General features: G+C 50.8%; 10 protein-coding genes across 10 annotated transcripts; 4 read left to right on the top strand and 6 right to left on the bottom strand.

Moving 5' to 3' along the window:
- Positions 1 to 453: 453 nt before the first annotated feature.
- An01g11670 (uncharacterized protein) lies at positions 454 to 1,917 on the bottom strand (the record flags this gene model as incomplete). Its single annotated transcript, XM_001389540.3, has 5 exons — positions 454 to 1,220; positions 1,273 to 1,370; positions 1,433 to 1,497; positions 1,560 to 1,771; positions 1,827 to 1,917. The coding sequence occupies 5 exons, from the start codon at positions 1,915 to 1,917 to the stop codon at positions 454 to 456; spliced, it is 1,233 nt and encodes a 410-aa protein (XP_001389577.1).
- A 718-nt stretch (positions 1,918 to 2,635) lies between these two features.
- On the bottom strand, positions 2,636 to 4,246 carry cbhB (1,4-beta-D-glucan cellobiohydrolase B precursor cbhB-Aspergillus niger; the record flags this gene model as incomplete). Its single annotated transcript, XM_001389539.3, has 1 exon — positions 2,636 to 4,246. One exon carries the CDS (start codon positions 4,244 to 4,246, stop codon positions 2,636 to 2,638), a length of 1,611 nt encoding a protein of 536 aa, XP_001389576.1.
- A 636-nt stretch (positions 4,247 to 4,882) lies between these two features.
- On the top strand, positions 4,883 to 5,734 carry An01g11650 (uncharacterized protein; the record flags this gene model as incomplete). Its single annotated transcript, XM_001389538.1, has 1 exon — positions 4,883 to 5,734. The coding sequence occupies one exon, from the start codon at positions 4,883 to 4,885 to the stop codon at positions 5,732 to 5,734; it is 852 nt and encodes a 283-aa protein (XP_001389575.1).
- An 89-nt stretch (positions 5,735 to 5,823) lies between these two features.
- Positions 5,824 to 7,264, bottom strand: An01g11640 (uncharacterized protein; the record flags this gene model as incomplete). Its single annotated transcript, XM_059744277.1, has 2 exons — positions 5,824 to 6,810; positions 6,857 to 7,264. The coding sequence occupies 2 exons, from the start codon at positions 7,262 to 7,264 to the stop codon at positions 5,824 to 5,826; spliced, it is 1,395 nt and encodes a 464-aa protein (XP_059603333.1).
- Positions 7,265 to 8,404: 1,140 nt separating this feature from the next.
- On the top strand, positions 8,405 to 8,743 carry An01g11630 (uncharacterized protein; the record flags this gene model as incomplete). Its single annotated transcript, XM_001389536.3, has 3 exons — positions 8,405 to 8,489; positions 8,552 to 8,638; positions 8,703 to 8,743. 3 exons carry the CDS (start codon positions 8,405 to 8,407, stop codon positions 8,741 to 8,743), a joined length of 213 nt encoding a protein of 70 aa, XP_001389573.1.
- A 1,555-nt stretch (positions 8,744 to 10,298) lies between these two features.
- An01g11620 (uncharacterized protein) lies at positions 10,299 to 12,266 on the bottom strand (the record flags this gene model as incomplete). Its single annotated transcript, XM_001389535.1, has 4 exons — positions 10,299 to 10,742; positions 10,794 to 11,094; positions 11,140 to 12,118; positions 12,233 to 12,266. 4 exons carry the CDS (start codon positions 12,264 to 12,266, stop codon positions 10,299 to 10,301), a joined length of 1,758 nt encoding a protein of 585 aa, XP_001389572.1.
- A 689-nt stretch (positions 12,267 to 12,955) lies between these two features.
- An01g11610 (uncharacterized protein) lies at positions 12,956 to 14,433 on the bottom strand (the record flags this gene model as incomplete). The annotated part of the gene is made up of 5 exons (XM_059744263.1): positions 12,956 to 13,185; positions 13,234 to 13,361; positions 13,411 to 13,759; positions 13,857 to 14,262; positions 14,320 to 14,433. The coding sequence occupies 5 exons, from the start codon at positions 14,431 to 14,433 to the stop codon at positions 12,956 to 12,958; spliced, it is 1,227 nt and encodes a 408-aa protein (XP_059603332.1).
- A 1,090-nt stretch (positions 14,434 to 15,523) lies between these two features.
- Positions 15,524 to 17,467, top strand: An01g11600 (uncharacterized protein; the record flags this gene model as incomplete). Its single annotated transcript, XM_059744255.1, has 8 exons — positions 15,524 to 15,690; positions 15,743 to 15,836; positions 15,886 to 15,935; positions 16,010 to 16,219; positions 16,279 to 16,648; positions 16,715 to 17,122; positions 17,183 to 17,379; positions 17,443 to 17,467. The coding sequence occupies 8 exons, from the start codon at positions 15,524 to 15,526 to the stop codon at positions 17,465 to 17,467; spliced, it is 1,521 nt and encodes a 506-aa protein (XP_059603331.1).
- Positions 17,468 to 17,736: 269 nt separating this feature from the next.
- On the bottom strand, positions 17,737 to 19,094 carry An01g11590 (uncharacterized protein; the record flags this gene model as incomplete). The annotated part of the gene is made up of 2 exons (XM_059744248.1): positions 17,737 to 19,041; positions 19,092 to 19,094. The coding sequence occupies 2 exons, from the start codon at positions 19,092 to 19,094 to the stop codon at positions 17,737 to 17,739; spliced, it is 1,308 nt and encodes a 435-aa protein (XP_059603330.1).
- A 1,035-nt stretch (positions 19,095 to 20,129) lies between these two features.
- Positions 20,130 to 20,775, top strand: An01g11580 (uncharacterized protein; the record flags this gene model as incomplete). Its single annotated transcript, XM_001389531.1, has 2 exons — positions 20,130 to 20,542; positions 20,604 to 20,775. The coding sequence occupies 2 exons, from the start codon at positions 20,130 to 20,132 to the stop codon at positions 20,773 to 20,775; spliced, it is 585 nt and encodes a 194-aa protein (XP_001389568.1).
- Positions 20,776 to 22,782: the final 2,007 nt, after the last annotated feature.

Raw genomic sequence — 22,782 nt, 5'->3', positions numbered from 1 at the left:
TCAGCCCTCTTTACGGAGTATCTTCAGCACACTCAATACATGGTCTCTCTACTATTTCTCCGTACTCTTGTTGGTATCAACTCTAGACTGACTGGACAATGAACACTCAAACCTGCCACAATTCGCCTCAAATGAATACTCCCTCCCAAAGAACATACCCGGCTCCACCTCACCCACTGCCCATCCACATCACCCTAAGTCAAAAGTAAAGAATGATACAGAAATATAAACTAATGAAAAGAGTGATAAATCAAGCATGACTATCAACACAAATAACCTTAACCCTGCATCACATCATCCCCACAGACATGGATAAACCCTTCGGAGCAGATCCGCGGCAATTTCTACTGCCGGCCGGGAACGCGTTTAGCCGAGACTCTCCAAACTATCAGTAGTTGGTATGTAGAACGCATATCATTTCTCACTCACTCATAGAGAGATATAGCTAACCAACTACAAACACTGCGAATACCACTCATTTTCTACTGTGCAGGTATATCCATCCGCACAAGTCGTCGCCCCAGTCCAGCCCTCCCCACCACACTGAGCATAGTGCGCAGCTACAGCCGTCGATGTAGCAGTCGCAGCAGTAGTAGTAGTCACTTTGCTCGTAGTACTCCCAGCAGACGACGTACTACTAGCACTCGCCACGGCACTTGTTGTACTCCCTCCAGATGATCCCGAAGATGAACCAGGCGTATACCCCTCCAACACCCCCAAATAATACTCATAAGCAATTCCATCATCGGGCTCCAACGAGAAGATATAATCCCCCCACCAAGGCCCAGCAGACCACCACATGCCCCCCAGCCAAACATCACTAGCATCCACCATCGCATCCAACATGCCTGTAACCGCCTCCTCACATACACTATTCGCGCCGCCCGCGAACTCCCCCAGCACCGCCTGCTTGCCATTCTCTTTCAACCAGGTTGTGGCATCAGCAATGCGCTCCGCACCAATTGTCGAGCTGACGCACGTCGAACTCGTCCCGGAGCCATCGCTGTCCAGGTACTGGTGCATTTCGTAGATGAGATGGTCGTTGGGGTCGGTCAGGTTGACGAGGTTCGTGTTGGTGGTGGTCCAGGTCCAGGCGCCGGTGTAGGAATTGCCTTCGACGAAGATATATTGCGTTGTGGCAGCGGTGGCGCGGATGGCGGTGATGGCGGCTTGATTGAGATCGAGCACGAGGGTTTGGTCTTCGTCGTGGAATTCGTTGTCTATTTGCATCATGTTAGTATGTAAAAGATTGGGGGGAGGTAGGGTACGTACTGGTATCGAAGATGACAAGGTCATTGTCGGTGAACTCGCTGGCGACTGTTGTCCAGAAGGCTGCAAAGTCGCTGGTTGAGGTGATGATGTTACCGTAGCTGGATAGTATCACATTAGTTCCATACCACAGGAAGGTGAAGGAAGGGAAGGAAGCACATACTATCTCCCAAAATTATGCGGATCCACCACCGCATAAGCACCAAGGTCTGTGATGGTTTGCACCGTCTACATCGTCACCACCATCGTCATCAGACACAGTGCATCATATCCTGATAAGGGGAACTTACAGCCTTCAGATCAGCCATATACGTCGCATCCGCCGCACCAGTCAACTCATCCGGCACCAACCGCTCCATCAGGAACGGCACGCGGAAGATATTCATCCCAGCACTATGCAGCGTCGCGATAGCCGTCGCATCAGGCCAGATGTAATCCGTGCCCAAAGTGCCGGGGATATTCCCGGAGCCAAATTCGGCGCCGGATTCGTTGCTACCGAACCCTGTTCACTTATCAATATGTGTCTTTCAAATAGGTAGTGAAGAAGGAAGAGGTACATTGGAAACCAGACGACCGCTTAGCCCTCGGACTGCTGTTCGCAGTCCAGGCTTGGACGAGCAAGACAGCGGCAAGGGAGAGAGTCTTCATCTTGATCTGTCACTCTGGCAGTTACTCTTCTCTGGTTGTGCTTGATGCCATTCTGTCAAGACAGATGAAGGGGAGTCATTTATATCCATCTCATCATCAATCATCGCGCATTCTGCCAGAATACTACTAGACTACCCGGCACGCGGACCGACAACCCATACCACTTCATTAGAGAGTATCGGCCCATTTCCTAAATAAGAACGGGCAACCAGATTCGTCACGGGTGCGCATGATTGCAGAACCGGTTTGTAGGTAAATTAGTCAACTTTCCCCTTTGCTGATCCGGAAAGGACCGGATCTTCATCTCCGGGGAAAGGAAATGAGAGCCAAGCTTCCTGCAGAGGATGCATGCATTGGGTGCGGAGAATATCCCGTCCAGCCATATGATGTGTCTGGGGTGACACTGTCTGGTCATGTAAGCACTACTTTAGGCTTTCCGCACGGATGTTCTGCAGATAAGTAAGGAGAGGGGGAGGATTATTTGGGTGATGGTTGATTGGGTTCGGTTTGTGCCTAGGTTGGTCGGGTACGGGAAGTTAATTTATAGTAGGATTATAGTGGAGTGTAATTTGAGGTAGAGTGGTGGTTGGTAGATTCTGCATCAAGTGATCATGTCATATTGCTTCCTAAATTTGACTAAACTGTAGTACGTGTGCTAACTGCTAATCACTAGCTATTCTCCCCCGCGCTGCCATCTTCATCCCCCTTCAAGTAGGGTCTACAAACACTGCGAGTAGTACGCATTCTCATACGTGCAAGTGTACCCACTCACACAAGTGGTCGGACCAGTCCAGCCCTGTCCACCACACTGTCCATACGCCTGCGCCGCCGAGGTCGAACTGCTTCCACTGCTGGTGGTCGAGGTAGTCTTCAAGGTCGTCGAAGTGGCCTTAGTGGTAGTCGAACTCGAGCTGGAGCTAGACCCCGACCCCGAAGAAGATCCACTGGAGTAAGTCGAGCCAATAGGCCCGAACTTGATGTTCGAGTAGGTGACATAGGCATTGGGCGACTCCGCCTCCACCGTAGCCGGGACACCCGAGTCCGTGCTACAAGTACCGCGGGCCACACCTGGGGTCGAGGCCGACGAGTTAACGGGGTAGTCGCTGTCGAGCCAGAGCATGTCAGCGGCATAGTCATCCCAAAGACTCAAGACCAAGACCATGCCCTTGGCCATAGCCTCGCCCATGCCCTCGAGACCGCCGTGCTTGTCGAAGACATTCTCGTCGCCGAACAGCGTCTTCTCTGATTCACAGAAAGCGGAGGTGATAGAGCTGCCGTTGACACTGGAGTAGGTGGAGGCGCCGTTGGCGATGACCTCGCCGTTCTGCACGTACAACCGCTTGATCTCGGTCAAGGTGCCGGAGGAGGTGCCGTCATCGGTGATGAACTGGGTGACGACGGTGAAGGGGCTGTTCGTGTCGACGGTCAGGCCGGGGCCGTAAAAGTCCGTGTTGCCTAGACGGTAGGGGTTGTAGTCGCAGCCGTCGGGGTCGCAGGTGCCGCTGTAGCGGTCGCCGCTGGCGCTGTAAGTTCCACCACAGGAGTCACCGTCGCACATTGTCTGGCTGACGGAGTCGCAGGGGTGCGCGGTGAAGGCGTTGGAGATGCTGTTCGCTTCCCAGACGTCCATCTCGGCGCAGCAGGAGCCGTGGTCGCCAACTCCGGTGTTGACGTTGTTGCTGGACGGCTCCCAGCCGTCGCAGTTGGCTTCGCCGTTGATGAACTTCAGGTCGCGAGGGCACTGCGAGTCGCAGTAGCCGGTTCCGTATTTGGCACCGGCCTTGTTGCCGGAATACTCCGAGGTGCCACCGTCAGCGTCCATGGCGACGAAGTAGAGCGCGCCGTTGAGACCGCAGGGAAGGTTGGACACGTCGACATCAAAGGTGAACTCCTGGCCGAGGAGCTTGAACAGCTCATAGTTGCTGTCGTCGCTCATGAGGTACAAACGAGACCCGATGTTCTTGCTGGAGCCTTGAGTGACGAAGTTCAGGCGCAGCTCGCTGCCGGACGTGGTCACACCATAGGTCGCCTCGTAAGTGGCACCGTCAAGCGCGCAGTTCGCGGCGCAGGTCACATCGTCGGTACAGATTGAGGTGTCCCATTCGTTGCCAGTATAGCAGTTGGTGGCACTGGAGGTTGAGTGCACCCAACGCCAATTGGCGTCGATGACCACCTCGCCGTCGTTGGTAGTGCAGCTGCCATCGCTGGTGCAGGTTTGCCAGGTCAGAGACGGATGTGTCTCAGTGGTGTAGGTGCCAACCTGCTGAGCATTGGCAGTGGCAAGGATAGAGAGCAGCAGAGCTGCTCGGTAGACTTGGAAGGAAGACATTGTGATTCACTGCTTGAGCTCTTGAGCCTCTGAGTTCTGCTGTGAAGAATGTGAATGCTGTGATAATGGACGGAGGAGAAGAACGAGCTCTTTATACCTTTTGCAGTTGTATGCTGCCTATCTCTCAATTTCATGATCCCGGATATGTTACGGCTAAACGGACCGCATCCCGACATGGCACGTATAGTAGACTGAGCTCGTCGGCGTCCAATCTTGAAGTCATCGTGACAAGCGAACTCAAGGAAGACCATTCCCTTTACCAAAGAGGTAATCCGGCAGCCTGGTGGCGCCGCCACAATAAGCAGGAGACAATGCCGTTGTGCATCCGGCAATCCGCGCGGGACAGCCATCTCACGAGCCCAAAGAGGAAATCCAATGCAGACCATGTGACTCGCGGCGTTGCCCTACCTGCTAGCCCTAATCTTATCAATCACCGCACCCCGCCTGAGTCATCAAATCATGGCCGAAACCGGGTAAAGATCCTCGTTGCTACGCGGCGGGGCGCCCAACGGCCGAAATTCAATTCTGCTAGTTGTCAGGAACTGAAGTCATTCCCAAAGAGCAACCACTGCTTGATTCAACATCACCTACTACCCATTACGGTACCCCCCGCCAGCAGCCACCACCACCACCACAATGAGCTACATCCTCACCCTCTCCTGCCCCGACCGCCCGGGCATCGTCCACGCCGTGACCGCCTACCTGGTGCAACAGAACCTCAACATCATCGACAGCAGCCAATATGGCGACCCGACCAGCCAGCGCTTCTTCATGCGCGTGCACTTCAAGGATGAATCCTCTCCCGCCAAGTCCCTCGACGACCTGCGCACCGCTTTCCAGCCCACCGCCGAGTCCCTGACCATGACCTTCCAGCTCGTCCCCGCCTCCTCCAAGCCCCGCGTGTTGATCATGGTCTCTAAGATCGGCCACTGCCTCAACGACCTCCTCTTCCGCGCCTCGACTGGCCAGCTCCCCATCGAGATCCCCCTCATCGTTTCCAACCACCCCGACTTCGCTACCCTGGCTGCTACCTACAACATCCCCTTCTTGCATCTCCCCGTGACCGCCGACACCAAGCCCCAGCAGGAGGGACGCATCTTGGAGCTGATCCGCGAACACAACATTGATCTGGTTGTCCTGGCCCGCTACATGCAAGTGCTGTCGCCTATGCTGTGCGAGGCCATGTCTGGAAAGATCATCAACATTCATCACAGTTTCTTGCCCAGTTTCAAGGGTGCTAAGCCTTACCACCAGGCTTTTGACCGCGGTGTCAAGATTGTCGGTGCTACGGCGCACTTTGTCACCAGTGATTTGGATGAGGGTCCGATTATTGAGCAGAATGTTGTGCGTGTCAACCACGCTATGAGCCCCAAGGAGTTGACTCATGCTGGATCCAACGTTGAGAGCAATGTCTTGGCTACGGCGGTGAAGTACTTCGCTGAGCGGAGAGTCCTGCTCAACGGACACAAGACTGTTGTCTTCAACTAGGTTATATTTTTTGGTAGTATGGTGGTATATAGAGGATGGGAGAATAATGTTGTTACTCTGACTGGACGGCGCTAGCGCTGACCTGAATGTTACAAGCGAATTCCCTCGAAGGGATGGTAATCTTCTTCTCCGGCCCATTGTTCCTCGTGCAAGGACTCGCCCATCTGGGACTTGTCCATTCCCGCGATCACATCCCTATTTAAGTTAGTTCCATCCTTAAGCTGGGGGTGGTTGACGTACTCATCCGTCGCCAGTACCTCGAATCCAGGCACACAGTCTATCAGGGCATACAGAATGTAGCTTCCCCCAAAGCTCCACACGAACCCGATCAACGCTTCGACGATTTGTATCCCCAGCTGTCTCCAGTTGCCATCGAAGAAACAACCGCCCACGATGTCCGTGACGCCGTCGTATGCTGCGACTTCTCGTTGCGCAAATAGGCCAGTTACGATCGTGCCCAAGAACCCACCTAGGCAATGAGTAGCGAACGTGTCCCCGTTGTCAACCCAGCGCAGAAGCTTCGCTCGTTTGGTGAACTTGATCTTGAGAGCCTGGTACCCGCATGCAGCACCTAGGATGCCAAATCCCATTGCTGTGCTCATGTCGATGAAGCCTGCGCTCGGAGTAACGAGAACGAGTCCTGCGATCGCGCCCAAGAATGTGCTGTCCAAGCTCCACTTTCCGGTCTCCCAATAAGTCAGACTCGCCCAGGTGAGAGCGCCTGAAGAGGCGCAGAGGTTGGTCACGCATGCGGTCATGACACTCTTGAAATTGAGAGCGAGAGTGGTTCCCGCGTCAAAGGCAAGCCAGGCATTCCAAATAATGATCAGTGCTAGCAGTTGACACAAAGTGTTGTGTGGCCGGTGCAATAACAGGTGCTGTGGAGTTCGGATCTGAGAGCGTCGCGACCGAAATAGTGGGTAGGAAAGGTAGACGCTCATCGCCGTGGCGGTGGCACCGCTGCAAATATGCACGGGGGTGCCTCCGGCGAAGTCGAGGGCACCAAGGTTCGCGAGAAAGCCGTTCTCCGACCACACCATGTGGGCTAGAGGAGCATATATGAATGTACACCAGAGCTAGAGAAATGAGCAAATGTTGAGGGGACGAGGGGGCTGCTCTTACAAAAATGAAGGGAATCAATGGAAGAAGCCTGCCGCGCTCACAGGCTCCTCCGATTGCAATAGCACACACGGTCGCGCAGAATATGAGCTGGAACTCCGAGAACAGGATCTCAGGAATTGTGCCAACCGGATCAGCGAGGACACCGATATGAAACACCTTGCTGAAGCCCCCAAAGAAGCCGTTGCCTTCGCCGTAGGCGAGCGAATACCCCAGCATCCACCATTGGATCGAGCAGACGGCGACAGCCAAGAGGCCAGGATAGAACGAAGCAATGCTATTGAAACGAGTAGAGTAGCCAGAGTAGGCGAGCCCGACAGCCGGGATAATAAGCCAGCAGAAGACGGAGCACACAAGAATGAAAAGCGTATCGATTTTGTCGCAGGATTCCCAAGCTGTTTGAACAGACATGGTGCCTGTTGATCCGGCTGTCTCTGGATGCTTGCTGTTGATGTAAACGAGAGGGGTATCTTAAATATCGCAACAGTACATGGCTGCTAGTAGGTACTAGTAGTTGGTATCGGGGTCTGATGCTGACACAATGAGAACGAATCAAGCCTGCAGAGCTTATCAGCTCAGTTGTGATGGCGGATGTATTTGGTTGAGATGCACTATCATGTCGATCGCCGAGCTCAGCTCCTGCAAGACGATGCTCGGATAGGGAAGTGCAACCAGCTGCAATTTCGATGCAGCACGGCGGGGTGAGACTAGTAGTTAGTCCGGCGCAGATGCAGGCTGACCTGAGGGATTTGATCTCAGCGATGTGTTTATTAGCAGAAAAACCATTGGTAGGATAGACATTGCCTTTATGCAATTTTGTGAATAACAGTTTGCAGGGTCTCAGGAGACGAAACACGCAGAGCTGTATCTGTATTTAGTGGGTGTTGGCGTCAAGCAGTGATACTCATTGCTCATTAGCCTGTGAACACATGCGTCTGGAGCTCATTATGACGGATCACACAGAACGCGCAGCAAGCGACGCCCCATTCAGTGTATCTTTACCAGCAGTTTACATAGTGATGGCAGTTTTTTTTCTGGTGCAACACACTGCTTCGTTGGCCGTCATCGGCAATCCAAGTAGCAGCAGTCAGGATTAGTATGCCGGGGTTAGTATCAGCATTCGAAGGGTGCTATCTAGCACTTATGTCCATGAAGTAGCTGAAAGCCACAACTGAACAGCAGGGTGGTTCAGGGGAAGTCCAGGAAGAAATCAAGACAAAAGGCAGAGTGCAAACGAGAAACCCCCAAACTTGGAAAAGAGTATCTATCCCAATGGAGCAACTCGGGACACGATCCGGGGTAAACCGGGACCCTCACCAGCCACATTAGTATCCCGCCGCCACAAACCCATCAGCCACACCCGTGACCAACCAACTGATACGTGGCCAGGACCTCGGAAAGTAGATAATCCGCCCCTTTCGAGTCCGACCGGGCGACGCCATTATTCGCCGACCACCAAAAGAGCACAGCTGGCCCATTCGCGTCCATCCCATCCCCATCTCACCTCGCCTCCATTGACACCTCAGCATCCATTCCTTCGCTTCCGTCAAAATGTCCGACCAGGTGCAAGAGCTCCTTAACGTCCCTCGGGAGTTCCTCAGGGAAGGCGTGCAGTTCGTCAACCGCAGCCAGAAGCGTGAGTTTCCCGTTGCTTGTGCAGCACTCCTGGATTCAAGCTAATATGTTTTGTCAAAACAGCCGACAAGCGCGAGTTCATCAAGATCAGCCAGGCTGTCGGTACTGGTTTCCTGATCATGGGATTCATCGGTTACATCGTGAAGCTGAGTATGTTGTCCTTGCAATTGGGTCCAGGTCCTGCTGAATCGGTAAACTGACTGACTCGTCTTAGTCCACATCCCCGTTAACAACGTCCTTGTCGGTGGCGCGTAAACGAACAATCCATCATCCTTTCTATCCGGTGTCAAGCGAAGAAAGAATAATAAGGCCATGTCCTTATTTTGGCCAAATCGCGAGCTAGGGTGCGCATGCGATGCGATCTTCAAAACAAGCGTGTAACATTATACCCGCCTGATGGATGAGCAGACTGCGATGACGGCATTGTAGTCTCGCTCAACGCGGAGGCCAGCCGTTGGAATTGGCATATGTGCATAATTAGTCTGGGCAGGCGTTAGGGTGTGCTGTTAATATATCCATTGAACTCATGGCAAGCTATTAAATCAACGCGCTGTTGGGCAACTATCAAAGCCTATAGTGAATTATATACCCAGTATCTGTGTACTCACTACCATATGACCTTGATGATAGAGCATTGATCACCTAAACAATACTCAGATCTGTCACTTCTAACCTAAATTCAAATCACCAGTCCCAAAATATATATATATCCAATGATCAGCACTCAAAGCAAACATGATGTCACCACTCCAAGTACATCACTCTATACCCACAAACAACTCCCATGATCCAATTTCAATTCTCTTAGTAGACAACTACTATACTGAAAATACCCCATCACCCATCTGACGCGAAACCTCCCACCGAGGTCCCCACACTCGACTGCCGATATCCGTTCCCATCATCTTCCTCCTTCTCCACCGGAGTACTCCACGCACCTCACATACACATATAACTCCTAAGCACCACCACCCTCTCTTCATCACTTCTATACTTACTACTACATAATCACCCCTCATTCCCTCTCCCAAACCAACTGACCTCACCCCAAGAAGAGAAGAGAAAAGACAAAGACAAAATGGAACCCCTCTCCCCACCCCCAGCCCTAACCCACCTCTTCACGCTCCGCTGCGCCGTCGACCCACCGCTCGAGATCGGCAAGGGACCGTACGGCCGTCGACGCTGCGTGCCCATCAAGTCCGGGACCGTGAGGGGGAAGTATCTCGTGGGGGAGGTTGTTCCGGGAGGAGCGGATTTCATGTATAACCCCCCACTACCCATACCTTATTGGAGTATTGCATACTAGAGTTGGAAATTGGCGGCTAACTAGAAGGTGATGGTGTAGGCTCGTTGAAGAGAACCAGACGACGCATGTGAATACGAACTATGTGATTAAGAGTGAGGATGGGGCGTATATCTATGTTAGGTGGGTAATTTCTTATTTCTCTCTATGTGACGATTAGGGTGGAGATTTGGAGATGGTATATGCTGATGTTGATGGGATGTGTTTAGAACGGAAGGCACCCGGTCCGGACCCCCCGAAGTCCTCAAGGCATTGATGGAAGGCGATGGTGTTGATCCGGCGAGTTACTGGTTCCATTTGCATATTAAGCTGGAGACTGGACATGAGAAGTACCGGTGGATGACGAATCGGGTGATTGTGGGACGGGCGACGAGGGCAAAGGGGGAGGTTGCGTATGATGCGTATTTCTTGGAGAATTTGGCATAGGATTAGGAGCATTTGTGGAATGGATGTATATAGTTGTTACATATTAAAGTATCTGGTATACAAGGTATCATATATATGGTATTACTGCAAACGGATCTGGTGGTTGCGCAGCAATTCCGCCAAATTCGCGTACTCCCCTGCGCTCGCGTCCTGGCGAGCAAGTACCTCTTCTGCGAGTTGAAATGCCCATAGGTGTTCTGAGTGGAAGGATCGCAGCTCGTAGAGCCGCTCGCGTAGCCACTCGCGTTGCACTGGGTCATCGGTTTCGACAATGGCCATTAGTAGTGGCCAGTGTAGTCGCCGTAATAGACGCGGGTCTGCGGAGTGTTGTTTGTGGGCGTTGTCGATGATGTTGGTGAGGGCTTGGCGGTGAAGTGCTGCTGGTGGGCGGGCTGTATCGAAGAGACGACGGTGAAATAGAATCAGGGCGTAGAAGTTGTTCACGGCCATGTAGATGGTGTTGAGCGTCCGGCGGGTGGAGCCTGGACTGGCGAGCTTGGCGGTTAATAGGAGGTCGGAATATTTCTGTAATGGTTAGCATGGGTTCCACATTAATGTGTCAAGATGTCGACATACATCCCGAACCGTCATCATTTCGGCGAACAGTGCGTCGCCAGACTCGGCGTGTTTTTCATCCAAGCATTTCCAGAGCTTATGCCATAAAGTGTATCCGACGTGTACAAACTCCAGCGCCCGGTAGTTCTCCATGTCGTCCGATACCTCCTGGTCCGGGTATTGCTTTCCCCAGAAGCATCGGCTCCAGAGCCGTGCGCAGCGATACAGATGGTCCGGGTGAAGAGATTCATTGCCGGAGTTGAGCACGTAGTCGTAGAGTGACTCTGTAGTCCCGATCGAGCGACGGTTGACGTCGATATATCTGAGCTGTTAGCGACGCTTAATGTGAGAAAGGAGGCATACTTACAATATCCACAGCAAGAACTGGTCCGAGATGAACGAAGCTCGAGAGACCGTATCACTGGGCTGGTCCGCCTCCATTGCCAACAACACCTCGTTGACATCGCGCACATGGAACAATTCCGGATGTGTCTCCAGCAAAGACCGCACTCCCTGCAGATGGAGGTGGAGATGACGCACGCAATGACCAAATTGCCATTCGTACGCGACCATGAGAAACATCGTTGCAAAGATCATCTCAAGCTCCGCAAACGATACCTGAGGTTTGGGGGTTTCCAGTAATTGCCGGAACTCCTTAACAGCCATGCCGTAGTGGTACCGGCCATGATCCTCGGCGGTCGGACGACCTGGTGACCGGACAACCAAGCCATTCCGATGCATATCACTTGCCGACAGAGCCAAAATCATGCGCATGATGACCTTGCTGGTCGCCGCTGGCCCCTCATACAGATAGCGGAAGCTGCTCCATTGCCAGTTCTTCATGTAGTAGAACACGACGGACGAGGAGGGGAAGTACTGGAAGTATTTCTGATCATGCTCCGACAAGACAAGCGAATTAGTGCAGGGCAGGCCACCTGTTCCGGGCTGGGGCCGGTAGAGGGGCGATGGGTGCGCGTAGGGCGGAAACGGCCATCCCGTGGGGAAAGTGACATCTGGGGAAACCGGGGTGAAATCTGGGGCTGGTCCGGGGGACTGCCGATGCCAGAGGGCAGCTAAGGTGTTGGCATAATGAGGATGAAGAATGCCGTTGGTCACGGCGGCGCGAACAGGTGAGGAAGCGGTCGCGGATGGGGAGGAACAAGTGGTGATGCCATCACTGGTCGGCCAGCGAGGTTGCGCGGGCTGCAGATGCCGAACCGGGGCATTGGCCTTTCCGCGCTTAACGGGAATCCCCCATTCACAGTTCAGTCGTAGATTGAAGCAGCGTTTGCAGACTGGACGCTCCTCCCCGCATTTTACTTTACGACGGCGGCAGGTGCTGCAGCCTGCAAGAAGCGAGTCAGTCAGTCAGTCAGTCAGCCCGTCGACACATGTCAGCTGGAATCTTTTTCCCGAGCTTTCCGCCAAACTCCGGGGAACTCGGGCAAGGGTTGGCATACCATTCTTCGAGCGAGGCGCGTTCCGACCCGACATGGAATGAATGGCCCACTCGTGAAGGAGTCGGATCAGCCGGCAGGCATTAGTAAAAAGCAGAAGGAGACAGCCGATATCACAATTTTAAGGGAGGGGCAGTAGGCGATGCAGGCGGGAAAGTTCATCGGGAAAAAAGAAATTCGGAGGGACAAAAAAAGCCTGGAAGCGAAATGACATCCAGGTGCTTAGTCAGCGGCAAGACAGCTGGGGACTGACTCGTACAGGGCTGGTAGGAAGGCAGAGGGAGTTTGAGATCAATGGCAAGGTTATAGAGAGTGTCATTGTCTGAAAGGTGAAATTATACATAGTTGGAGAGGGGTCTGATCTCGGTTTGGGGTAGTTTTGCCCCGTTGCAGGGCTAACGTCCACCATCCTGGTCTTAGTGACGCCCACTAGGGAGTCGCCGTGGTTTGAGCCTGGCTACTAGTCGCTGGGGCATCGCCAGGCACAGAGTCATCAATCGTGCATTCAAGATCTGCGCTAGGAAGGTTATACTTCTATCGGGTATACAAACAATGTGACAGACGCCGTGTTTCACCTTTCTCCGAGCAATATCGCCGAGGATATACCGAGGAACATCCTGATGGTTATTTGCAAGACATTGAGCATGAGAGTGGTTCCAAGCACGTACTCAGAAGACGAAATGGTGCTTGAATGGTGGGAAGGTCCTCAAGGCAGAATGTGCTGCCCTACTCCTCAAGACATTCCTTCAACTGCTTCTGCGCAATCCCAAACAACTCATCGCTCGTCACCATCTCCCACCCAATCAGCGCCAGCGACTTGCCTACAATCACCGCTTCTTGATGCGCGTAATCGGTTCCAGCAGCTGCAGCAAATTTGGGGTGATGAGGGAAGGAGCCTGGTTCATCCGTGATACCGAACATGGTGTGTAGTGTCGGGACAATGTAGCTGACATTGCCTGGAGAAATCAGCAAAGTACTGTGATTGCACAAGCAAGGGCACCTACCGATATCCGATGATCCTGTCATGACCTGCTCAAGACGCGCGATAACATTTCGGTCGTACTTGGACATGTGTTCTTTATAACGGTCGCACAGTGTGTCATTGATCTTGATGTCGGTATACAGCTCGTTCCTGGTCCAGTTAGCTCACCTTCTGTTGGTCCAGGGATCAACAGCCTTACTCGATAATCTTCACCTCACAACCTGTAGCCAATGCACCTGCCTCAATGCAGTTCCGCACTTTGACCATGAGTTGGTTCAACCCCTTCAATGTCGGGCTGCGAACCTGCCAGTACGCTTTGGTGTACGAGGGAATAATGTTGGCCACCGTGGGTGTATCCAAGAAAGCACAGTGTATGCGCTCATCTGGGCGGAGCTGCTGGCGCAGTACGGCCACGTTGTTGTATGATGTTACTAGGGCGTCGAGGGCATTGATTCCTTCCCAAGGATTGCCGCCAGCATGGGCACTCCGACCTGTGAACTCGCAGTGTAACTCTTTTCGGGCGTTCATTCGCACACCACCAACGCTGTCTGTTACAACGCCAGGGAATAGTTCTTTAGGTCCTGCGTGACTGAGGAAGGTCAGTATGCGAATAGGAAAAGTCAACTCTCGAAGATGATAAGCCACATAAAGGGCTAGGCAATACGTACGCCATCAATGACACATCTACACCCTTGTATGCACCCAAGTCAATCAGTTTGGCCTTGCCACCGCCATTCTCCTCTGCCGGGGTGCCCAGAAGTTGAGTGCGACCGGGGATACCGTATTGTTTCAGGACCGTGGACAGCGCTAGGAAGGCAGCCACACTGCTGGTAGTGATGAGATTATGGCCACAGGCGTGACCGATGTCAGGTAGCGCATCGTATTCGGCATTGAAGTTGATAAGTCGTCCACCAGATCCGCTGATTGCCTCAAAAGAGGTGTCCAGTCCGTATGCGTGACGGGTTACGGTGAAGCCTTGCTTCTCGAGGAAGTCGCAGATGGTGTCATGGGCTCGATGCTCTTGGTAGGCTGTTTCTGGATTACACCAGATCTGTGGTAAAGTCGATGATCAGTATCATATGAAGCGAAAGGAGGGTTAGGTGCCTACCTCTCGGTTGAGCTCCCGTAGCGATGTTTGCGCAGACTCCAACGCTGCATCAACTGCTACCTTGACCTCGTCGATCGTTGGCACGGTTTGGGTAATGGTCTGCGTTGCGGTCATTGTGGCGATGGTCTGCCAATCTTGTTCTCTGCTGGCTGAAAATCAAGTAAGAGCTCCCGACGTTGTCTACCGGGGCGTCATATATGCCCTCCCCTCCCCATCATCGCCCTGCTATCGCGGCAAGGGATAAGCGTGGAGAACCTCGGCCGACGCAATGGGGCAAATCCCGGACATTCAGATGAAAGCCATGATAGGATCACTCGGGTAACCATCATTACGAACCAGTGTCAGTTACAACGGTGACTCCATCTGCACCCCGCATCGCGGAAGATTGTCGTTATCAAATCCGCCCCGACAGCCGCGGGAAATCCAGCGCATAAGCCATTAATAATACCTCCGCTATCAAGCTATCAAACACTATCAGGTATTATCAGGGTGACTAGCTCGGCAGATAACAGTGGATCAAGTATTAAATGAGTCCCTCGTCCCTGACCAACACGAGGCGTTTCTCCGCACGATCGAATCTGTGGGGGAGGCGCAGTTGAGAGTTTCCCGGAAGATGGACCCAGCATTGACTTCTCGAACCAGTGGAAACCCAAGGATAAGCGTGGTGGAGAGTTGCCGGTTCAGCTGCCGGCATTGCGATGAACGATAACCTGGTTGTCATCTTGCCGACCGACGCTTCGTATTGGCGCATCTGCCGACGGCTTCCCTTGATCTGCTGCCATATCGCGACCCCGGATTCTGAACCTGCCCGAGTGACCGCACAGATCTCGTATTCCTGTTTCGAGACCAACATGGCTTCACGAATCTCATTGGGTCGTCCTTCCCACGGGTATAGTTGCCTTCTAGATAGGAAAAGTCAATGCCCGGCATTTGACTCACGCCCAAGCTCCCGACCTCGCCTTCATCGCGATGAGTACAGACAGGGCATCATAGCGGTATCGGCTCGTCAAATTACCCGGTGAAGGTACTGTGTATCAGTCGCTGATCGCGGAAGTTGTGCGCTTGATTCCGTGGGTGCTCTTGGTTAAAGTTAACTGGTTATCTTATAACCGATGGACCTCATCTGTACTTACCTGTAGCAGTATAAACAGTAAAACAGTTCCGTGCCATCATGCCGTGGCTTCCCTCACGCAATCAAACCACCATGGAGAAGCAGCATAACGACCCTCCTCCCGGGGTGACACCCGAATTAGACGATCTTAAGTTGAAGGACGAAGCAACCCTGGCCCGGGATGTCGGACTGGGACAAGTATTGGAGGTGGAAGCCACGCCAGAGCAGGAACGCAAGGTCTTGCGGAAGCTGGACATAATGTATGTGTAATCTGTATAGCATTGAATGCTCTTTTCTCACTGCTCGAACAAGATTGATTCCTCTGATGGGAGTCTGTTACATGATGCAATACATGGACAAGCTGGCTCTGAGTCAAGCTACCCTCTTCAATCTTCGGCAGGATCTGGTATGTTGCCAATCTCAATTAAAACCATACCTATACTGACAATGAACAGAACCTCAAGGGACAGGAGTATACCTGGACATCTGCCGTCTTCTATTTCGGGTATTTTGCCTGGAGCTGGCCCAGCTCATATCTCATCGTCCGTTTGCCCCTCGGCAAATACATTAGTGCCTCAGTGTTGGTTCCTCCCCCCAATACTACTCCAAAGTACCACTAATGTCAAATAGGTTAATATGGGGAGGGATCCTAATGTGCCACGCTGCAGCAACGAACTTTGGAGGCTTGATGGCCGCCCGGTTCTTCCTGGGAGTGGGCGAAGCCGCCATAGCCCCGGGATTCTCCCTCATCACAGGCATGTTCTACAAGCGTGAGGAGCAGCCAGCACGGTATGCCTCATCCATAACCAAAGCATGTATCATAGGTATACAAACTAACAACAAATAAGGCAATCTGCCTGGTTTCTCGGAAACTGCATCGCCTCTGTCATCGGCGGTGTCGTGGCCTACGGCATCGGCAACATCAAAGCCGACGCCGTAACTAGCTGGCAACTCCTCTTCCTCGTCCTCGGCGCCATAACGGCATTCATATCCTTCTTCCTCATCGTCCTCCTCCCCGACTCCCCCAAGAAAGCCATCTTCCTCACCAAACCCGAGCGCGCCATCGCCATGCACCGCACCCTCGCCAACAAAACCGGCGTCGCGGACGAGGGATCCTTCAGATGGGACCAAGCCTGGCAAGCAATCCGCGACCCTCAAACCTGGTTCTTGGTTCTATACACTTTCTCCGTGAACCTCTGCAACGGCGGAATCACCAGCGTAATCCTCCCCTCCTCCCTAACATACATACCAACCCCATCAAACTAACGATAAATAATTGAACAGTTCTCCTCAATAATCATCAACGGCTTCGGCTTCTCCCAAATCCGCTCCCTCCTCATGCAAATGCCCCTGGGCGGCGCCCAAATCGTCTTCCTCATCATCACCGCCGGCATCGCGACATTCATCACGCGCACGCGAATCCTAATGATGATTTTCAACACCCTAACCTCTCTGATCGGCATGATTCTCGTCTGGAAACTGGATGAAGATAACCGTCGAGGCAGACTGACGGGTCTGGCACTGGGCGCTGTCTTCGCTGTTAATATTCCCCTCTCGCTAAGCATTATCAGTTCGAATGTCGCGGGGTTCACGAAACGAAGTACCACCAGCGCGTTGTTGTTTGTTGCGTATTGTGTGGGGAATATTGTCGGACCGCAGTTCTTTTATAGCTCGGAGGAGCCTTATTATCCGGTATGTTTATCTTCCATCCATCTTATTGGGGGGTGGTATGCTAATGATGGCGGTATGTAGACGGGCATGAAAGCGGCTACGTCGGGACTGGCGTTGGGGGCATTCTTCTTGGCGTGTTTGCTGGGGTATTATATCTGGGAGAATAAACGGAGGGATCGACTGTATGGAGTTCCGGAGCAGATGACGGAGAGTCAGGAGTTGGCGTTGGGGTTGTCGAGTAAGACGGATTTGGAAATTGAGGATTTTAGATATGTTTTGTAGGTTTCATAGTGAATACTACGATTTAAGATTTCAATAATCCATTTAATGATAATGTGTAGGTGTCCTGGGCGTCTGAAGGAGTAAGATGAAAGAAGATTTGGACTGTAAAAGTACAGTGGAAATGAACATCAAGTGGGACATGTGCTAGAAAGATGGGGGCTGTCATGGGTCATTTGATTCATATCTAAAAGTGAAAGGGCACATAGTATTCGATGTAAGGTTTTTGTCTATCATCGAAAAAAAAAAAAAATTTAAAAAAATAAACAAAAAAGAAGAAGAAGAAGACGAAGAAGAAGAAGAAGAAGAAGAAGAAGAAGAATTCAACGGCCTGCTCAATAAGTGAAAAAAAGGTATCAATTGTCGTGCGTCGGGTTCCAAAACGGATAGTCATCAGAGAGAATAGGTACTTTCCATTCAATGAGTCTCTCGTCATCCCACAAAGCGTATTGCCACGGCCGATGCTTATTAGTGGCCCCGAACTCATACATGTCATAGAAAAGTTGCGCAAAATTGAGATCATCTCGAAGCCATATCCTCTCCCATGCTAGATTTGGCCGCTCAAATGGTGGTAATGTTTTCAGAAATTCTCGGAGCCCATTCCTATCCGTCCCGAAGTTGAATTTGTCCGCGGGGTAGAACAGCTCCATTTCATTAGTGTCGGTCGGTCTGGGCCAGATTCCAAAGTCATAGAAGTATAACCTGAATGATCGCACGTTGACGAGGACCAGGTCCCGGCGGGCTAGGAATTCTTCTTCCCGCAGGACTTTACAGAGGAGTGCGGGCCCTTTAGAAGCCAGGCTCTCCCTTTTATCCATTGGGTCTTCGAAATCATCACAGTCGGTATACCAGCAACCAGGAGGAGGTCGTTGATCTTCCGGAAGCTCGTCAAAGAACATGCAGCCTGTCTGCACCAGGCTGTCGGATACTTCGCGGAGTATCGATTCGTATCGGTAACAGCAGTGCTCCCATAGACAGCTGAATTCTTCAACTTCCCAGGGAGCCATATGGCCAAAGAACAGGCGCCACATCTCTCCGCCGCTGAATACATCTTGCTTTTCTTGCCAATCATTGTCCTCGGAGGTGTGCTCCGCATCCACGGTACGTTCGATCGAACCGAAGATATTTCCGTAGATTTGCAATCGATAGAAAGCACGGATGATGCGTCGTTGCTCCGTCTCTGTTAAGGCTAGAGGTATGATTTCCCTCTCCCACCTGGTCTCATCCATCCATACTGGTCGCCTAATGGTCTTGCAGAAATTCTCTAGGAAAAATATAGCCTGGTTATGTAAATGCAGTAACTGCACTGTCTCCTGGATATTTGCTGGTTCATCTAGAAGCTGCGCAGGTGAAGTATCTGGCCGAGGAGATTTGTGGTTGTAGTTTCGGGCATCAAGAAGTGCGATGATTTTTTCTTTGTTGGATTGCTCGGAAGCGTACAAGCCTCTGGAACGGATGGCGGCTATTGCATCGGCCATATCAACCAAGCCAGCATGATGCTTCTGTAAAAGGCTCCGAAGAAGGTCTTTCTTCACTAGCTCAAAGGCATCATAGTATGTAGAAGATGCGCGTAGAAGCGACCACAGTGAACCGGGGTCAGGTATGGTGAATAGGATGGAAATACGCAGTTCCACCGGGATGCCTTCCAGGGTGGGCACAGCCTAATGTAAAGTTAGCACATGTACTATGGATTCTAGTGAAATACACTAACCATTTTCGGAATCTATATCCTTTAGAATCTTGTTTCTTTATGCAATAAATGATGGTAAGGGAGTGGTGAGGATGGTGTGGAAGGTGATAAAAAGAATGTAAGGGGAGGCAAAGGTGATGAGGTGAGGGGAAGAGAAAACGAAGATGATCCCGCATGTTGAGCTGATGCGATTATCCATCGCCAATTAGTCGCCGACTGGAATTAAGCGCCTTATGTAATACAATTGTCTCCATTTTTAGAACGATAGTCCAAGAGCTGTGCCAATGGAAAACCTATGCTTCATTAAACTTGAAGGCTTCGCCTCCTGCAGTAGCTGACGTACATAGCCGGCGTTAGGATGTATCGGTGCTTCTAGAGTGAACGGCTCCCCACCAAGGCGTGACGGGAATGAACCAGGCTCTTTCATTTCCGTTGCCGCCAGGAACACAACCATGCGAGCATCACTGGCTCTGGACTTCTCACCTTCGAGGATAGCCTTGTGGTGAGTGCCTTACCTGAGACCTATGCCGCTGCTGCATGCACTCACTTCCTGTCATAATTCACCCCAAGCCACCACATAGGCAAAGCTGTCACCGATGCCAATCAACTTATGTCTTGAGGCTCCGTGAAACAACTATCGTTTCTTGCCCTTGGTCAAGCGCGCGCATTCAATGTGTAGGATAAAGAAATAGAGGTTATGAATGGTATTTTATTTTTGAAAGGGTCCTGTGAATATGGCTCTACAAAAGAGATATAAACCAGCTTCGCCTTCTGCCTCTCACCATCTTCTACAAGACATCATTCAACTCGATCAAAGCAATTTCCTTAGTGATTCCAGATTTATATACAGTATTTCCTTCTCTTCTACTATCCTTATAAATTTGCGCTTTCCTTCTTCAATCTTGTTACTTATATAATTCTATATATTCATATACACATAGCAGTATTCTATACACTACTCGATATTCCCACTGAATCTGCGTTTGCCTTGATACAATCCACCCGCTGCCACTTCTCTTCCCCAATTCATCTGGCTGATATCATCTTCAACAAACGAGAATGAGTCAACGCGGCTGGGATCCCAAGAAGACAGTCATCTCCGGGAGAAGAGGCTCGGACGCCAACTACGATATCCGCACTCCGGCAAGCTCCCATGTCAATGTCCGGCCGAGTCCAAGCTATTACGGTCACAATTTTCAAAATTCCGCACAGGGCCGCTCATCAAGCTTCGCCTACGGCGATATCAAGGAGCCAAAATTTCCAGATCCATGGGTCAAGGCACCACAGCCATACCCAGAGCACGTGGAAAAAGAGTACACTGCCTACAAGGATGCCGGAAAACATCTGGCGGCAGTCAGACGAGAGTACAACAAAGTGGCTCCATTGGCTACTTCTGGTAACCAGGGTCCCGCCATGCAGATTCTGAGGGAGGGTGAGCGACTGGCCACTGACTTGATAGCCGCTTCCAATACGTGAGTCAGAACAATGCTTATTGTGAGATTATTTGGAACCTGCTAACAGTAGTTTCTATAGAGTGGCAGCTTCTCGCAGTGGCTTTGATCACAAGTATCCAACTGCTTATGACAGCCTGAAAAAGAAAGTCTCGCATCATGGTGAGGCCGTAAAGCAGTGCAATACCGCGAGAAACTACCGCAGTCAGAGAGACGTGATCCGCAATAAGATGAATCCCCCACCGCATCCCTAACTGTTAGCTTGAAGGCGTCTGTTCGAAGGAATTCAGCAAAGAACCTATAGAGCCAGGGGAAAAAAACGGGAATTCATGCGGCAGCTATGTTGAGTCCTACCTGGGTTGTTGAAGCTACGGTTGTAAATGTTCTGAGATCTTTGAGTTACCCCTTTTTCCCTGCATGCTCAGCTGTGTTTTGAACTCTTCTTAAGTTTTCTTGCTTCGCCAAATTTTTGAGCTTTCTCGCGTCCTTGTTTGGTGTAAATTATGCTTGGTTTCGCACAGACTGAACCATAACGCCTGCCACTTCTAGTAGAGCCTCTAGACATGCAATGGCCTGACTTCTTATCTTATGGCATTGTTTGCCTCTAGAATCACCTTTGTATACCGATATGACCAATTTGGAGCTCATCAGGCCCTGTCTCTTCTTGGTCTGGTGGCTCCTACGTATGTCTATACATTGTGTCTGTCCCTACAACATGTTTTTGTACAGAATGATACGCATAGGAATGATAACGTAGTTCCTGCTCTGAGCGGCCACCCATGTAGTACTATACAGAAAACATTATTTCTAATTTAATATATCTCGACCAGTGTGATTGCTGTTAGCTTATCAACTTATATCTGGATACATTAGACGCTGATACATTCATCAAAGTTTTTATAGAATTCTTTGTTCATGGCTTGACACTGTTACAGTATTTAGAACATTTGTGTACTAATCTTACCATGACTAACGCGTTTGAAAAATGGGTAAAAATCCTGAAAGTACTACTAATCATTTATATAATCTCTATACCCTATATTGGACTTCAAAGATGTCAAGTAATGGAGATATTATGATTAAAAAAGACATCGTTTGTATGATACTACATGCGTGGCCGCTAAGCAGATCACTATTGTGATCAGATAGGTTGGACATGTAGTTTGCAAAAGACTGAAGAACCGCATATTATTCTAGCGTCCGGAAGGGATACAATAAATGGAAGCTACCGCGTAGGATCCGTGATTTGACCACATTGTGAGCTATTATTCATGTAACCGTGGAAGATCCCGATCTGTTAGATACTCCCACGGATCTTCCCTACGCTTGATCGGAAGCTTCCCACAAGGATTAATTGGTCTAGAACGCGGTCAAACATTAAAAATGGATGCCTTGTCTTCCGGTCGTTGAGCTGAAACTGTCATCAACCCAAAATTTCCTTTCTAGGGAACATCATACTAATCCATACTACAGGTCTATTGTCTTCCATGTACTTCCTATTATTTGCATACATTACCCCCTACAGTTCAATTTCTGCCCTCCATCTTCTCTATGCCTTGTGGGCACAGCATTAGCACTGCTGAACACCACTGGATTTTCCCTTCTCTATTCAATGACCAGCCAATGTTGCACTTCACCCAGCTATAGAGTGTCTTCTTGCAATTATTACATTTAGCCGGACGCATTTTCTGTTAGTGCAGCTCAACCATCCAGGATGATTAACTCTAAGTAGGTGAAACTGCCTCTTCCATTCCCCTTTCGCTTCTATTACACTACACATTGACCTTCCGGTATTTACCTGGGATGATTGTGGGGATTTTGGCCATTCATCAACACAATTAGTGATTAATCGTGAAGTTACATCATCTTATTCCCCTTCCACTAACATTGAATATTCCAGCAGAGGAAACATATAAATAGTCCTGCTGTCTCCCTGCGCACTGTTCTTTCCTCTCCACCCCAGTGCCTCAGTTATATACCGCCTTATATGGACCATTGTATCAGTATACTCTGCCTGTCACGACATTCCAAGAACCAGTAAGTATTTAAATTATATAATACCATGTCATTGCTTTAAAGCTAACTGCCAGGCTAGCTATATTTGCAAGAGCAAAACAATATACCAAGTGAGATTCCTGAACCGAAGAATCGGATGACATGATTATAAGTAAGTGATTGGAAAAGGGGTGATTCTTCCGCGCCAGCTATAGCTTCAACTGAAGAGAGATATCGACGTACAGAGCTCCACAGCGGTCAATGTT

Source organism: Aspergillus niger (genome assembly GCF_000002855.4).
Source record: "Aspergillus niger supercontig An01".
Classification (NCBI taxonomy): Eukaryota; Fungi; Ascomycota; class Eurotiomycetes; order Eurotiales; family Aspergillaceae; genus Aspergillus; species Aspergillus niger.
Note: the sequence above shows the minus strand (reverse complement) of the source record. Positions and strands in the feature narration are given on the sequence as shown.